Below are 18093 nucleotides of genomic sequence, written 5' to 3'. Positions count from 1 at the left end.
TGTGGTGTGAAGTATGCATTGTGAATACCCAGGTTCTTCCTCCTGCAGAGCCCCATCTGTCATATAACATAAGTGTGTAAGTTTGTCTCAGGGCTCTCTGTTCTGTCCTATTGGCCTTTTTGTTTTTCCCTAAAGAACATCATCTCAATGGCTGCAGCTTTATAAATTTATCAGAGCAAAGCCTCCCTCTACATTTTGTTCCATAAGAATCTTTCACTATACAAACATTTAAGCATCAGCTTGTTGGGATTTTCATTGGAATTGCATTGACTCTATAGATTATCTGGGGGAGTCTTTTTTTGATAAACATGACATATTTCTTCTTTTGTTGGTGACTGTCACGACAAAGTGTAATTCTGTTCCTTTTCATTGAACTTTCCTTTCTTGGGGAGAAAATTCTCTTAAGAAACTGAGCATACTCTCCTATATCCAGAGCAATGGCTATTTCTTCCTCTCTGTTGATTTTAGTCTCCAGCCAATTTTCCTTTCCTTGACTGGACAGTCCCCAGGACCATGAAGATTCTAAAGAACAAAAAAATAGCCTTAGACTTCTTAAAAGCCTCCCTACAGAAATATCTACCAGCTATTCCTGACTTACTGTTTATGAGATACAAATATGTTTGCTTACACACTTTCATTAATTCCATCTTCATCACATACCAGCAGATTATATTCTGGAATGTCGGCATAATTCACTGGCAAGGGTACTGGGGAGCTCAGGTCCAAGTTCACTGGTTCATCATTCATCCCAACCAGCATCTACTGAGTGGTCTGCACCTGCCAATGCTCGACAGGCTCCAGATGCACTTTATCACCATCACCTGCACCCAGGCTGCCCTACCACCATAATAAGTAGGTAGCAGTTGTCAGATTTATCCTCTTGGCTTTACACTTGAGGAAACAGAGACCTGGGAAGCTTAAGCAGCATGTCATCAAACTCAAGAAAGCCTCAAACCCAGGCCTGCTGACCACAGCTCCCCCAACACTCACTAACACACCACACCAGGTAAACCCCACAGTGGCCTACATGTGGAAAGGGGCTCCTAGCCTCTGGCTTAGTTTCCCTCTGGAGTCCTTTCCCAATCTCGAGCTGTGTGATAGGAGCGCTGGGTTCTCCTGGTGAGCTCGCACCCATCAGTAACTGCAAAGAAGCCTGACAAGAATCCATGCACTTATTATCAGTAACCATGTGGCAGGGTTGAAAGGAGCAGTGGGTGAGCCCCAGGAAGGTGCAGAGGTGGAGATTGTGCTCCCTCAACCTTCCTCCCTCCAGGCTCCCTCTGCCTCCCCCACCCCCTCTTCCCCGGCCCCAAGGACACTCTGGGAACTAGTATTTGTGGAAACTGCCGACGTGCAGACTCCTGGTGACGAGTGCTTGTATTCCTTTTAGTCTCCTGGAGGAGGATTCCGAGGAGGAGGGAGACTTGTGTCGCATCTGTCAGATAGCCAGGGGTTCCCCCACCAACCCTCTCCTGGAGCCGTGTGGCTGTGTGGGAAGCCTGCAGTTTGTTCATCAGGAGTGCCTGAAAAAATGGCTGAAAGTAAAAATAACATCAGGTAGGTGGGGAAGGTGGAAGGACGCACGTGCCGTGATATGTAATTAACACGAGGCACCGCCGTGTGGGACCCGCGAGCCCCTACAACAGGGAAAAGGCGGGCACCGGCCCAGGGCTCTTGCTGGCAGGCCCATGACAGACAGGATCGGGACTAAACGCTGCTTTCAAATAATGGGAGGGAAATGAGTTGGGTTTTGTTTTTGTTTTTTTTTTTCAAGGCTCAGGGATGAATCCTGCAATGTGCTATTAAATTCTACTCCTGCTTGAGGAAGGAGGGAACTACAAACAGACCCATGGTTGGATCTCAGCAAGTACCCAGCAGTCAGGACAGCTGGTAGACCCCCAGCAAGACCTACTTCCTTTCACTTGTGAGAGAGGGTGGGAGGTGTGGAGTGGTTTGACACCCAGAAACTGAGCCAAGCTGCCTTTCTGGAACAGGGGAAGGAAAAGCGTACCAATCTAATTTTTCCAGCCCCACATTAGATAAAGAGATTCCCATTGTGCTCGTTTCGGCAGCTCTGTCTTTAACAGAGCTAGTAACTGGGTGTGAAGTCCCCGTTCTCAACACCCTGGGGAGGTTATAACCTAAATATAGCCACGTCAGTAGGTCGGTTGTAGTTTTCTTGGCAGAGAACAGGAGGTTTCTTTAAAATATTTATGAACAAGAGCAACTTGAACAACAACAACAAATGGATGCCAATACAAAGAAGAGATTACTTTGAAAAGGCCTGCTATGTCTTTCAGAGTCCCCATCTCTGCAAACTTTTTACCCCAGAGCCAGAGGCTGTTTCTCTCCTCCACGCTCTCCTCCTTGGTCATCATTGTGCTAGATGACCCAGGAGACCCAGAACTTGACCCTGTCCCCATGGGTTGTGGCCAGGCCCCCTCACCAAGCACAGCACACTATTTAATCAGGGAATGAACACTTGGGATGAACCGGTTAACTCTTCTCTCCCCAAGGCCCTTTCTCCACATCTGCAGGAGAATAGTAGCAACCGTAGCCCGAGTTGCTTAAATGCATCTTTGCACAGTGAGCAGAGAACCTAGCCCTTCAGAGAGTAAAGAACAAGTGGATCTCAGCAGCTAATGACCCTGTCGTGTGATGCTTTATCTTGCTAGAAATTTGGGCCAATTAAACATCTAGAACAGAAAAAATTACTCATGCGATGTGTGATGAAAGTGCTGCTAAATGCTTGTAAATGCCAATTCTGGCCTGGTGTGCTAGGCAGGATTAGCCTGGAGGACACATGGGATGATCCATAGCCTTAAGTATTACAAAATGCTGCTAAAAAAAAAAAAAAATCAACAAAATGCAGATGAGGGATCAGTGTTCATCCTTGTTTTTTGAAAGGCTCTATTATTTACTACCTCTTTGTATCCCCACTGGGGAAAAGTAGAACTGGGTTGTACAAACCCTATCTTTACCAAATAAATTCAAGTAACTGATTAGTCTTCTGTATTCTTTTTTTTTTTTTGGCCGTGCCTGGTGGCTTGTGGGACCTTAGTTTTCCAACCAGGGATCAAACCTGGGCCCTCTGCATTGGAAGCATAGAGTCCTAACCACTGGACCACCAGGGAATTCCCAGTCCTCTGTTTTCTAAAGCATAAGACAAACACTGGTACATCATGAATCAAAATGCAGCACCTACACCAGGGGAAAGGACAGATGGCATCATGTTTGCTTAGACAAAACCACCATAGATCTGCATCTTCCACTTTGCACTGAGGAATAGGATAAATGTGGGGGAGGGGAATGTGCTGATCTAGAATTCATATTAAAAAACAAAACTAAACAGGAGGACTTCCCTGCTGGTCCAGTGGCTAAGACTCCGTACTCCCAATGCAAGGGGGCCCAGGTTCAATCCCTGGTCAGGGAACTAGATCCCGTGTGCCACAGCTAAGAATTCTCATGTCACAACTAAAGGTCCCACATGCCACAACTAAGACCTGACACAGTCAAATAAGTAAATATATTAAAAAACAAAACAAAAAATCAACAACAACATACCAGGAACAAAGGAAGGCTTCTCCTGTTTCTTTTCCCAGATGAGGCTGAACTCAGGCTCAAGTGTTTGACCCAGATATTGCTATACCACAGCCCACACATGGGCCTGAGGTCCCTCACTTTTCTCAATCGGGGAGTCACATGGACAGAAGTAAAGGCAGATTTTTAAGCCATAGATCGAGGATAGCTTCTGCCATCAATTTGGTCCTAATTTATTTGCTTGGACTTGAGTTAGATCTATGAGAAAAACATCAATAACATAGACCCAATGTTCACTCTTCTGGCAAACACTTGTGTTACAGACTCTCTGCCTCCATGTAGTAATTCCAATTTTATGAACCAATGTGTTTATATTTAAACAGAGAGCAAGACCTGTTATTTAAAAGTCACAGGGATTTCACTCATGGGAAGCTTGCATAATAATGAAAACAATGACAAAGGAAATTTCAGCTCTCAGGTTCAAGGTCATTTTCTACAGAAGATGACCCACTTTAAAAGAAGGCCACCGAAACTCAGAATTCGTAACACATACAAATTCACTCTCAAAATGTCAACACCAAAAGGGTTACATGTAACAAAATTCTTTCATTTTAAGGAGCAGATCTTGGCGCTGTAAAGACTTGTGAGATGTGTAAGCAAAGCCTACTGGTCAACCTGGATGATTTCAATGTGACTGAGTTCTACCAGAAGCACCAGCAGTCCCGGGTAAGAGAACCTCCTACCCATGCTGGGTCCATATGTGTAGAGGTATAAGGCAGGAAGGAACTCTTTCTCTGATACCAGGAATAGTAGTGGAAGTCCTGTGCAAGGCTCCCAGTTCAGCTCGCTTCTCTGAGAAAGTCTGTTCCCAAATTGGACCACTGGAGGATTAGAAGACTTAATCCCACTGCTGAGGTCCCACTACTGTCAGCTGCAGTAGCTGACTAGACACACAGAAATAGGAAAAGTCTGGCAAGCTCCACACCCAAATTTGCTGAAACAACTGAAGTTGAATAGCCACAAGAGAAAAAAAAATCAGGGTCTTGGAGAAATAATCCCCAATTTATATGTCAAATAATCTTGGGGGGTAATGAGGAACAACTTTGCTCAGAGTTTAAAAACATGTAAGCACCTGTTTACTCTGTGCTTTTTTTTTTTTTTTAATTTGGCTGTACCCAACCAGGGATTGAACCTGTGTCCTCAGCAGTGAAAGCAATTAGTTCTAAGCACTGGACAACTGGGGAATTTCCCTATTGTGTGTTTAAAAAAAAAACAAAACACCTCGTGAATTAACTCTCCTGGGGCATTGGATTGCAATTCTAATACTGTGAAAGAGTTAACTTTAGGTGGGAAAGGTGATTTATGCCCAGAATAATAGTTTGTTGCCCAAGTCTCAGGCAAACACTTCTGTTTAGAGCTATGCTGCCCAACATGGAAGCCACAAGGCATGGCTAGCTCACAAACAAGTGGTTACTTCCAGTCCAGGTGTGCTGTATTATACACAAAATTTCAAAGGCTCAGTCCAAAACTAAGAGTAAAATATCACATAAATAACTTTATATTATAGTTTAAAATAATAGTTAGTTGCTCATTTGTGTCTGACTCTTTGCAACACCATAGACTGTACCCTGCCAGGTTCCTCTGTCCATGGGATTCTCCAGGCAAGAATGCTTGAATGGGTTGCCCTTCTCTTCCCCAGGGGATCTTCCTGACCCAGGGATCGAACGCAAGTCTCCCACATTGCAGGCAGATTCTTTACCAACTGAGCCACCAGGGAATCCCATATTACAGTCTAAATGATACTTAAAACATATCAGAACAAATAAAATACATTATTAAAATTATTAATAATTTCACCAGTTTCTTTCTATACTTCTTTATTGTGGCTCCTAGAAATTTTCAGGTTAGGGTTACGGTGTTGTTTGCATTGGTGACTGACATTGTATTTCTATTGGGTAGTGCTGATCTGGATGATGCCTGGCAAACAATAAGCTGTCAATAGATATTTATCTATGAAATGAAAATAGCCCATCATTACTATTATAATTCAAGACTGACCTCCCTCATCATGCAATTAGGAAAAAAAATGGTTAATAACCACAACTATAAAGGACATAATGTAAAAGCCATAAAATCATTGTTAGCAACTGAAATGTCACTCTTCAGAGGAGTCACTTTGGCTTTCAGATCATTGGCCTGTCAATGTGTGCGTGCCAAGTCGCTTCAGTTGTGTCTGATTCTCTCAGACCCTATGGACCATAGCCCACTGGCCAATGGAGCCCATGGACCAGGCTCCTCTGTCCATAGGATTCTCCAGGCAGGAATACTGGAGCGGGTTGCCGTGCCCTCCTCCAGATCTTCCCGACCCGGGAATTGAACCTGATAACCCGCATCTCCTGTGTCTCCTGGACTGCAGGTAGATTCTTTACTGCTGAGCCACCAGGGAAGCCCTAGCCTATATCCAGACCTTTTTTGTGCAAAAAGCACAACAGGGTCAAAATGGTTCCCCTGAGTTTGGGCAGTCCTATAGTTACCTTTTTAAATCCTGGGTTATGGCTCCAGGAGAGAGTCACCACCAGCCTGCGAGTAGGGGAAAGCTGCCATGGCCATCCCACCGCCCCGCAGAGAGGGAACCGGGGGATAACCACCCCAGCCTCTCTTCTTCTGCTCTCTGGTCTCCTCCTCCCAGGGCCTCCCATTGGCTGAACACAATGGGGAGCCAGAGGACAAGGTGGCCAAGTAAACACAATCCATAGAGATCAGCCTCTCAGCTGCAGAGCAGGGTGAAAAACGGAGCTGAGGGGAAGAAGGAAAATATCCAGCACACTAATTGCACAACGTGGAAGCAGGAAAGAGTTTAAATTAGTTTTGAGGAGAACTTGACAGGCCATCAAAGCCTTTCGAAAATGCCCTTCATTATAATCACAGGGAGAAACTAGATTGACAGACCCACCCTGGTGGGAGAACAAAGGTCCCAAGAACCAACGTGCAATATTTATCTGCGGATGGAAAGCAGCTGAGGGCTCACACTTTTATGGCGGTTCCGACTGTTCCAGTGGCTGGTGGTGAATTTAATAGTGTCTGTTTGCTAACAGTCCAAGTTAAACTGGAGGCACTCGGGAAGCGTGACTTCCACAAGTTCAGAAATTCTCCATGGATGAAGATGGGAGTAACTGTCATTTAGCACAAAGACAGTGGGGAGGGACCTCCCTGGTGGTCCAGTAGCTAAGACTCGGCGCTCTCAATGCAGGGGATCCCAGCTTTGATCCCTGGTCAGGAAACTAGATCTCACATGCTTCAGTGAAGATCAGAGGCCCCGTGTGCCCCAACTAAGACCCAGCACAGCCAAGAAAAGACCAGGGAGGAAAAAGAGTCAGCCCTCCACACACAGGCTTTTGAGGACAAAGCCCTCTAAGATACCTCACTTAGCATCTGACCACAGACTGGGGACTTGCCCAGTAGGTGCCCAGCCAGCACTGTCAATATTCTTTGAGGGGCTTGGATTAGTGTGTGTTTCCCTGGTTTAGTTCAATGCACCTGAGTAAGGCCAGCAGGAGTGCTAACCGTGACCTCTAACAGGGCACTGAAATCTGATTTTCCCTCCGTTTTTTGGACATTGGGTGGTCCCCCATAGGGTCAGGGCTTGTTACCAGGCTCCAGGTGGTTAGATTAGGAACTCCTCTAGGTTGTCTGGGGAGTGGCCCCATGAAGCTAAAGCAGCTGGGGGTGGGGAGGGGCGACCAGGACCTGAACTAAGCACCTTGGGCTGTGGGCATCAGGCAGTCCATTTATCGGCCTACCGGGGCTGGCATCAACTTCCTTCCACCCTCACTCAAAGATGCCTGAAAATTAAGCCCAGCAGTCATTCCACACCCACTGCCCACCTCCCTGCAGTGTTGCGTGAAGCAACTCCGCATCGTCATATGTGTATGTGAGCGTGCGCACGCTCTTGAACCTGGAGGTGGGACTCACGATTGATTGATGGGTTGGTTGATTGGGTTTCTGAGCGGAAGGAAGAGCTCCTGGATGGCAACAGGTAGAGCTCCAAGGAACAGTCTAGCTTCCATAATGGACCAGGAGAAAAGAAGTTTAAGAAAAGCTGAGGTCAGAGATTGTACACTCAAATGCCATAGAGACCAGGCAGGTTAACAGCTGCTCAGAATCTCCCAAGTGCCATCCATTGACCGCAGTGGCAACTGTGCAAGGCAGTGAATACTCCCTCCAGCAGCAGGTGGTCACATCCTTCTTTCCTACCCTCCTTCCTTTCAACCAGAGCACATCCACAGGCCAGATTCTGTGTCAGTTCAGTTCAGTCACTCAGTTGTGTCCGACTCTTTGCGACCCCATGAATCACAGCACGCCAGGCCTCCCTGTCCATCACCAACTCCTGGAGTTCACTCAAACTCATGTCCATCAAGTCGGTGATGCCATCCAGCCATCTCATTCTTTGTCGTCCCCATCTCCTCCTGCCCGCGATCCCTCCCAGCATCAGACTCTTTTCCAGTGAGTCAACTCGTCGCATGAGGTGGCCAAAGTATTGGAGTTTCAGCTTTAGCATCTGTTTAGTGGCTACCAACTGTTGATCCTTAACTGAGAGCAGGGGCTCTCAAAGATGGGTGGTTGCCAAACCAGGGCCCACAGCATCATCTGGGAATTTGTTAGAAATGTACGTTCTTGGGCCCCACCCAGACCTATTGAATCAGCATTTGGGAAAAGGGGGTGTCTAGGAACTGCATTTAAAAAGCCTTTCAATAATTCTGACATGTATTAAAGTTGGGACCACTAGAATCAAAAGTCATCACTAAAAGAGATCAATCCTGGGTGTTCATCGGAAGGACTGATGCTAAAGCTGAAACTCCAATGCTTTGGCCACCTCATGCGATGAGTTGACTCACTGGAAAAGACTCTGATGCTGGGAGGGATTGTGGGCAGGAGGAGATGGGGACGACAGAGAATGAGATGGCTGGATGGCATCACTGACTTGATGGACATGAGTTTGAGTGAACTCCGGGAGTTGGTGATGGACAGGGAGGCCTGGCGTGCTGTGATTCATGGGGTCGCAAAGAGTCAGACATGACTGAGCAACTGAACTGAACTGAACCCAAAATTATACACTTTCCCCCTCATTCTTTGATTCATGCATGTATTTATTGAGCAATCATATTCCAGGCATGGGCCGGGCACTAAGAGCAAAGGAGCAGGCAAGGCACATGTGGTCCTTGCCCCGAATCCTAGCTTTAGTTCTTGTCTCTTGGAGGATGTTTTCTGTTTTGCGAAATACCATGTCCACTCATATTAGCTCATTTTGTCATAACGCATTGAGGAAACAAGGCAGAGCAGAGGCTACAATTCTCCCCGTTGATAAATGGAGTCCCCTTGTCCATGCACAGTTAAAAGTCTTTGCCCAACATCACAGGGCATGGTGGTCCCAGGCTGCCCATTCTGGGGTCCCAGGCTCCCTGTGTGAAGAAGTGCCCCTGCCATCCTAGCCCCTGCCACACAGGAGGGGCTCAGCGGGCCTCTGGCTGTCATTGCTTGGAAGCACAGGCCTGACCGTGCTCCCTCTCGGCCATTGACAGATGTCCCTGGACACACGTAGCCACCTAACCCCCCTCACACCTGGGAGCATCCTTGGAACATATTTGAAGACTTGCTAGAACTCTTAGCCAGACTTTCTTTCTTTGAGCAGATTACATTGAGAATTTCCATCCATAACAAATCTCTCTACCGAAATGGATTTGAACAAAATAAAAGGGCCGGAGAAAAGGAAGAAAAACATCTGGTAGGTGGGCGGAGTGCCCCCCTGAGCTCCTGCCCACTGCTTCATGTGCCTCCCCACCCCCATCTCTGCTGTTGCCCGTGGGCAGCAAAGTGTGATGCACATAGGCCAAGGAGGGTCAGGTCGGGAGCAACTCCAATAAATAATGCTCCAAAAATTAGCTCATCCTGCCCTTAGCGACCAAACACGACGGATGGAACTCTCTGATAACAAACGCCTCCCACTTGTGGCTTAGGGTAAAAAGGATGACTCCAAGCTGACTATGAAATGTCTGCACCGATTGGCTCACCCGGCCCCTTTTGTCCAGCATCACAGGCTCTGCAAAGGGCACACATAAAGGAGCTGGGCCAGTGAGATTTATGGCACCGAGTGACAGGTTCCCTCCCACAGACCAGAGAATAGACACAATCTGCTGGAAGTGACTTTTCAAATGATCTGCAGAAAACATTAGTGGATATTTTCCCATCTGCATGCCTCCGGGTCTTATGGAGTCATAAAAAGTAAATGATTTCCCTGCACGCTTTGACAAACCTGATAGTTCCAAGCCATTTTCTAGCTGATTGATTTGCCATTATGCATCGGAGTGTCTGGGAGCAGAAAGTCTTCCTGGTGAAGCAAGCACTCAGGAGAGAGCCATCGACAGCTCATGGGAGGCCCCCCATCTGGAAAAGTCAAAGAGGGACAAGGCTTGGTCTGTGTGGTAGGTAATCCGGGAAGGCTTCCCAGAGGTGGTGGCTCCTGAGACAGATGGCAAAGGAAGCACCAACTCCTGGGGAAGGTAGAAGGAGGCCTTTAACACAGAAAAAAGAGAAATGAGCCATCTCCTCTCTGCCTGTTCTAGGCCAAGGTCAGAAGAGAAAGGCTAAAAATAGGCTAACCACTAAGGACTGTTGGCTGGAGTCTTTGAAGGCAGGTCTGTAGGGTGGTGGAGGGGCTCAAGCAGTGACCTTGAGGCCAGTGGTCATCAAGATTCAGAGCTGGCCCCGATGCAGAAGGGAAGAGCACAAGGATCTTTGCTCAGCTTGAGCACCTTTTCTGGCAGCCGGTCCATCCTGGAAGGGGTGTGCTCTGTGCCGGCTTCCTGAACTGCCCTCCACGGGATGGGAACAGGACGCCGGGCCTGTGAAGCCCCTCGGGCCTCCGGGGGAAAGGAAGGAGGAGGTGCTAAGATGCTACTGTGTCAAGGCCGAGCTTCAGTTCTCCTGGGAAAGCAGTCACGGTTTCGACCTTTCCCAAGGGTGATGTCAAGGGCCGTGCCCTCTGCCGGGGCTTCTAGTCCCCTGGGGTTTCCTGAGCATCGTCTGGCCCATGCCCGATCCTCCCACCCTGGAGATCTGACCCGAGGACAGATGGGGGAATAAAGCAGCAGACGGGAAGGAGTCATCACAAATCTGAGAATTTATTGAAGGTCGAGGCAGGTCCACAGCGCGAGGCTCTGCAAGACAGACCGCCAAAGGAGCCGAGGACAGAGGCGTCACTTAGAGGAACCTCCCAGTGTTGTCACCACCAGTGAGAAAAATACACCACCACCCACCCACCGAGAAACAGCAAAGCCATTAGCCAGTGCACGACAGGGCATACACAGCAAAGACGAAGGCTTAGGACTCAGGGAGGAATGCCTGGAACAAATTAGTTTCATCAGTGAGACTTCTGTAAGGAGGCAACTTATGACGGCTGTAAAGGAAGTCATGGACACAGCCTTGGAAAGGTGGAAAGTGGCAGAGGAGATTTCACAGCAGAGACACAAAGGGACTTCCCTGGTGGTGCAGAGGCTGAGACCCCATGCTCCCAGTGCAGGGGGTCCGGCTCCGATCCCTGCTAGGGAACTAGATCCCACTTCCTGCAACTAAGAGTTTGCATGCTGCAGCTAAAGATCCCGCATGCCCTAACTAAAGATCAAAGATTCCGAGTGCTGCAATTGAGACCCTGCACAGCTAAATAAAGATTTTCAAAAGAAACAGATGCACAAAAACAAGCCAACAGACCCCGTGAGAAAGAGCATGCATAGAGGCCTTGAGGTTCAAGCACCATCTGAGGCCACACCGGGCACATGCTCTCTGGGGCTTAGATGACAATAGGGCAGCCGGGGAGGGTAGGGAGTCAGGTAGCCCCTAGGTGTGACCATCACTAAGCCTAGTTGTGAAGGGAGAAACTTAGAGAACTAAGGCCTGAGGCCCTTTCCCTGAGCAAATGAGGGATCTAGGAACATCAAATGTTCCCGCCATGGCACCTGTGTCCCAGATTCTCCAACAGACCTTCTGCCTTCCTGAGTCACACAGTCTCATCCTGGTGACTCCTCTTCTCAGCGGCCAGCAGCTACACGTGTACACATAACATGACGTCCAATTGCCTCCATTCTGCCTAATATGGTCCCACCTTACCATCTCCCCAGCCAATGCCAAGATTTTTTTAAAAATTCAAAACCAACACCTTCCCCATATACTCCAGCTATACTAGTGAGTGGAGAATTTTGCCCAGCAAACACTCCACCCCCTCATGTGTGTGCTGCCATTCAGTGCCTCTATCTGAAAGGCCCTGAATGCCCCTCAGAGCCACCTACCAAAGTCCCTCCCATCCTTTTAGGACCACCAGAGACACTGTCTCCCAGGTCATATGCCACCAGCCTCTTTCTTCCCAATCACCACTCCTCTGTGGCTCTTGACACATCCCACTGATACTGGAGTCGTCTATGAATGAGGCAAACTCTCTCCCACATCACAGAATGGGGTCCCAGCAGGGAGCTGAGGCCTTTGGCCCTGTGTTCTCCCAATATTCAGCTCAAGGCCATGGCAGGTAACTACTCAGTGAGTGTTCCACAGCCCAGGACCAGGCCAGGAGCTTCTTCAGGCATCCTCCACTAGGCAGTCAAGGATTCCAGGATGGCTATCCTGCCTCCACCCCGGATCCCCTTCTGCTCTGTTCTCCAGTCCCCCTCCAGAGCAGGCCTTGCCTTGGGGCTTGGGCTCCCGTTCCTATTTCTTGTCCCTTCTGGGCCTAGTATCCTCCACCCTGTGATTGAGACCATGAATATTTTATAGATGAACTTAAAGGCTTCCTTGTCCACCTGTAGGTACAAAATGAGCTGATGAATTCAGGCCTGTACCTGGTGCTGCTGCTTCATCTCTATGAACAGAGGTTTGCAGAACTCATGAGACTCAACTACAATCGGGTCACAAGAGAGAGGGTGAGTGGGGCCCTGCCTGGACAGCCAGCAGCAGTGTCGCTGACCTCGCAGTGTGCTTTAGTAGATGTGTGTCTGTGTTCAGCTGGTGAGATATGACACTGTCATCGTTGGCACCGAGACTAATGGCTGCCAGGTGTAGGCACAGTGGCCCTCTGGCTGAAAAGTGACAGTCAAGTGTGAGTGTTAGTTGCTTAGTCATGTCTGACTGTTTGCAACCCCAGGGACTGTAGCCCACCAGGCTTCTCTGTCAATGGGATTCCCCAGGCGAAAATACCAGCATGAATAACCATTCCCTCTTCCAGGGGATCTTCCTGACCCAGGGATCGAACTTGGGTCCCTTGCATTGCAGGCAGATTCTTTACCATCTGAGCCACCAAGTCACGTAATTGTTTCCTATTAAATATCAGTGGTAATTAAATGGTCATTAACGGTTATATAAGCAAGTGGGTCTCTAGGGATATTTGGCCCCCAAAATAGAGGCCAGCAAGGCTGCGGGGGCTGGGCGTGCATCACACGTGGATGTCCACTGCCCAAGCAAGGAGGGTCCATGAGAAACAGGAACCTTCCCTGCCCCCAGCCAAGGGAGCTGTTTATTTTGCTTTGGCTCCCAGGGTATGTTATCCCAGCATCTGTGTGTGTGTATATGCCAAGAAACAAAGGTGCTGATGGGGTCCCATCTGTCATTAGAGAAGTGACAGCGTATTTATCAGAAATGATCATCTGTGGGCTGCCCTTCCTTTAGTAAAAGAACCAGGGCCCTCTAGGTGACTGCGTGGTGTCAGGGAAGAAGCCTCGATCCACTGCTCAGATCAAAATGCGGGAGAACAGGGCAACCTCTGAAATGTACAAATACCCTTGGCCGTTATCAAGTTGGAACCCTGAGCCCCAAGGGACTGCCCTCCTGTTTAAATGCCCCCCAGTGCCCAGGCCAGGGAAGCGCACTGGCAGGACAGGGGCACCTTCCTTACCTGAAGGCCATGCCAGGCATTGATATGCTTTTAGTGTTTGGGACTCCCAGGACACCCCCTGAGGCTCAAAATTTGACCTTCTCACTACAGAAGGTCGCCACAGATTCAGAAGGGACTGAATTCACAGGTTCACAGAGTTCACAGGTTCAGAAGGGACATCCCTGGTGGTCCAGTGATTAAGACTCCGTGCTTTCAATGCAGGGGATACAGGTTGGACCCCTGGTCGAGGAACTAAGATCCCACATACTGTGCAAAAAAGAAAAAGGTCACCACTGGAAAGCAAGCCAGTGTAGCAGTGGACAAGCCACCAGTGGAGCCATGAGGCAGCTGTAGTGATGCTCTGCTACGTGTCCCACGCACTCCTTCTCTTCACCATCTTGGCTCTCCATGTCTCGCTGTCTCTACTTTTCTACCTCAAGTGGACAAGAGGCACCTGCCAGCACCAGTCACTGTCTGGAGTTGAAACCCGACAGTGCTCCCTACACAGCCCCAGTCCCTGTGCCACTGGAGGCCGTGGCAATCCATTTGGAGCCATCCCCGCTAGAAATGGGCTTCCCTGCTGGCTCAGTGGCAGAGAATCCACCTGCCAATGCAGGAGACATGGGTTTGATCCCTGGTTCAGAAAGATCCCCTAGGAGGAGGAAATGGCAATCCACTCTAGTATTCTTGCCTGGGAAATCTCATGGACAGAGGAGCTTGGTGGGCTACAGTCCATGGGATTGCAGAGTCAGACACGACTGAGCACACACACACGCCACTAGAAATGTTGGGTTCAAACCATTAGTCATAAGAATTTGAGCTCTGTCTCCGTATCTTTCTGGCTTCCATTCTTCCCTTAGACCCTAAGCTCTCAATTAAGACAACAGGCTGGGTCTTCGCCAAGATATCTCCCCAGGCATCTCACCCTCTCTCTGACCCAGGCCTGTCCTTCCTTTCACTGTTCCGTAGTTTTAATGGTGACATAAATTCCTTAGAGAAATACATTTTTTTAAGTATAACAGGAAGCAGGAAATGATCCTTTGTTAACATTTCTGTAACCTTATTTTCACGATTCCACATCTTTTTTAATGAACTTTTTATTGCACATTGAACTTCAAAGCACCCAGGGTTCGATATAGGTTACAGATGGCCACACCATCAACAAACAAAGGCAAGAGACATTAGCCTCTGGGACTGTAACCCGCAGACATGAAGACAATAGACAGTACAACCCACTGGATGAAAAACCCACACCCTTAAAGCATTGACTCTAGAGAACGTTCTGGTAAAACTATCCCAGAGAAGGAGCAGGTGATGTGGGGAGCAAGCCAGGAGCCAGCAGGGCAGGAAGCAGGAAGGACAGGGCAACCCTTCTCTCATCACACGCTTACTTGTAATTTGAGATTCCCCCGAAATATTGGGTGGGCCAAAAAGTTCTTTGAAGTTTTTGTACCATCTTGCAGAAAGACCCAAACAAACTTTTTGGCCAGCCCAGTAGTTCTCACCCATATAAACCACCAAGCAGTAACCAGTCATAAGAACCAGTTAAGAGGTACCCGAATGGAAATAGGAAACCAGGTGTGTGAATATGCTCAGTTGCTCAGTCATGTCTGACTCTTTGTGACCCCGTGGACTGTGGCCTTCCAGGCTCCTCTGTCCATGAGATTCTCCAGGCAAGAATACTGGAGTGGGTTGCCATAACAAGTGGCTTTTGTCCAATTGACTCCCTTCTGGATTTGAGTCTCAGTATTTTCTTGCAGAAGATCGTAAGGGTGACGTTTAGCAAGTGCGAGGCACTGTGATGGGAAAGGATGCCTCCTTCCCTCTTCTTTACTGACCAGAACCTGAAAAGCCATTCTCAACAGGCTCCTGGTTGTGTCTCAATGAGACACAGTGATGAAGGCCTGTCAATGGTGGCAATCACTCATTCACACCTGCATTTATGCCCATATCAGGTGCTGAGATGGGGACCTGGGAAAGTGGCTATCAGACATGCTGTCCCTTTCTCTGAGGAGTTAATAATCAAGTGGGAAGGTGAGACTCACATATAGGGAAAACCAGGAAATAATCAAAAAGCAGCCCTTGATCTGGAGAAGGCAATGGGGTCGTGAAGAGTCGGACACAACTGAGCGACTTCACTTTCACTTTTCATTTTCATGCATTGGAGAAGGAAATGGCAACCCACTCCAGTGTTCTTGCCTGGAGAATCCCAGGGACGGCGGAGCCTGGTGGGCTGTCTATGGGGTCTCACAGAGTTGGACATGACTGAAGCAACTTAGCAGCAGCAGCCCTTGATCAAGAGAACTAACAGATCCAGTGAATTCCCAGAGGCTGTGAAATAAAAAAAAAAAACCAAGATCTTCCCTGATAGTGGCTTCCTGGGGTTGTCAGTGATCTTATAAACAAATAATTTGGCTCCCCAGTGAGGCTGTGAGCCTTTTTAAGGCAAAGTCAAACCTTCTACATCTGTCCTTTTCCTGAAGCTGGACACGCAATGTTTGACTGCTGACCAAGTCCCAGACACTATGGATGCCAGGAGCATTGAGTGGTTACAAACTTGCTATATTACTGCCACAAAAGGATGTGGTCTGCTAAGGGTTGCAGGAGTGGGTCAGGGGACGGATATGGTCATTGGCAAATTGGAACAAGGAACACTTATCTCTTTTGTACACTGTGGTCCTCCAGTGCCTTGAAAATGCCTGGCACATACTAGGTACTCAGTAACCTCCTAATGCTCAAGCAATGAAAAAGTGAACAATATGTGCTTCTTCAAGAGGTACGTATTGAGTTATGTTTTGGAGAAAATGATAATATAAATTTATGGAGAGAAAAAGGTATTCTAGGTAAAGGAACACTTTCAAGTTCAAGGTATATTTAAGTATTCAGAGGTTTTCTGCATGCCTACCATGTGCTAGGTTCTAAACAGTGCTCGGTCTGCTCAGTCACATCCAACTGTTCATGACCCTATGGACTGTAGACCCCCAGGCTCCTCTGTCCATGGGATTTTCCAGGCATGAATACTCGAGTGAGTTGCCATTTCCTCCTCCAGGGGATCTTCCTGACTCAGGGGTTTAACCCATGTCTCCTACATTGCAGGTGGATTCTCTAACCACTGAGCCATCGGTGAAACCCTTGGGTTCTAAACTAGATCCTGGGAAATATAAAGATGATCAAGACACACTTTGCCTAAAAGGGATTCAGAGTCTAAAGAGACAGATGGGTAACCAAGAGTATTAAAAAAAAAAGCCTGTGTTATTTCAGGAGATGGAGCCGGATGTGGAAAAAGGCAGAGTTAAAGGACAGGAGCGGGCCACTGTTCTTGCCACCCCCCAACCCCGGCTTCTTCCATACCTTCTCCAGGACAGACCCTCCAGGCAGGAGGGACACAAGCCAACGTTTCAGAGGGCTTTGCTCTGAGTCCAGTTAGCTTATACTCTGCCATCCGTCTTCCCACTGCTTTGGAAGCCTGGTGGCAAAGTTGCTTCTGTTATTGCTCCTGTCTTCCGATCAGCTGAGGACGTGATGCTGGAGCTGAATCTTGGACCAGGGCTGGTGGGGAGGGAAGGGCATCCACGCAGAAGTGAACACAAAGGCTCAGGAAGGAAAAGACCTGCGTGTCTGGGGAAGTCAAGGCAGTGAGTGTGGCCAGAGCTGGCCAGAAGCAAGCAGGATGTGACAGGGTTGGGTGCAGCTCTGGGAGGCCATGGCAGGCTCTCTAGCCTTGGGGGTGACAGGTCAGGAGAGCTATGTTTCTGAGAGGGAACAGGAGCGGCCATGTGGAGGGTGGGCTGAAGGGGGATGAGCCCAGCTGGGCGGCTGCTGCACTGTGTCAGGGTGAGGAGGCCCACGAGGGGAGCACTGGAGGTGGAGGGCCAGATTTAAGTGGGCCCAGAGTGAGGTGTGGGCTGAAGGGAGCAGTGACTGTTATGCTCTGCAGATGCCTAGCAGGAAACTGGCCTTTTCTCTCTGCAGCTGTTCACAGTGGGAGCATCTCCAGAGAACATGGGGCCCCACCAGCCTCAGTGACCTACTTGGCTCACCCTTTAATCTCATGGGGACACAGGACTGTTCTGCAGGGTGAAGCTAAGCGGACATGCCTTCCCTCCGCCTTCTCCCTTTCAGCGCCCATGTGGGGTACTCCAGTATTCAGGGACTGCACCCTCCGGGGTTCCCTAACCTGGGCCTCCCTCCTGGTTGTGGGTTTTGTCTGTGCCACCTCCATCCCCCCTCAAAGAAATGACCCTGTACCCGAAATTGCTCTCCCTGCCCATGGCAGCTTCCTTACACCTCTCAAGTGCCTAATTTGCCAAACTAGGTGGAATAGAAAGGATCCCTGTGTGTGTGTGTGTGCTAAAAGGCAGAGCGCAGACGGGACCCCACGGCTTCCACGATGCCCTCCTGGCACAAGTGCCCACCTGTCTTCTGCCACAGGGGTGCTACTTTCACACTTCACCTGGAGGGGGAGGGGAGGGTGGCCTATCCGTGTGTAAGGCTCCATGGATTTTCCCTAGGCTCTCCCCATTCACACCATTTCTACAAAACGGAAAACCCTTGACTCAGAAGACCAAATCTACCCAAAATTATGCAAGGCCCAGGCTTGGCCAACTATTGGGAAAGCTTGCCTACTCACCAAGTTGGCGCCC

General features: G+C 48.8%; 1 protein-coding gene across 1 annotated transcript in view; it reads left to right on the top strand.

Annotated features, from left to right (window-relative positions):
- MARCHF10 (membrane associated ring-CH-type finger 10) overlaps nt 1–18093 on the top strand; it is a 94672-nt gene that overhangs the window by 72504 nt on the left and 4075 nt on the right. The window contains exons 6-8 of the mRNA XM_055398787.2: nt 1391–1557; nt 4157–4266; nt 12390–12503. Of these exons, the coding sequence (XP_055254762.2) occupies nt 1391–1557; nt 4157–4266; nt 12390–12503 (391 nt within the window). The remainder of the gene's footprint in view (nt 1–1390; nt 1558–4156; nt 4267–12389; nt 12504–18093) is intronic.

The sequence above is a fragment of the Moschus berezovskii genome, chromosome 20 (assembly GCF_049115385.1).
Source record: "Moschus berezovskii isolate FMDL1 chromosome 20, NW_MosBer_1.0, whole genome shotgun sequence".
NCBI lineage: Eukaryota > Metazoa > Chordata > Mammalia > Artiodactyla > Moschidae > Moschus > Moschus berezovskii.
The sequence above is the reverse complement of the archived record's forward strand: the minus strand, read 5'-3'. Positions and strand labels throughout refer to the sequence as shown.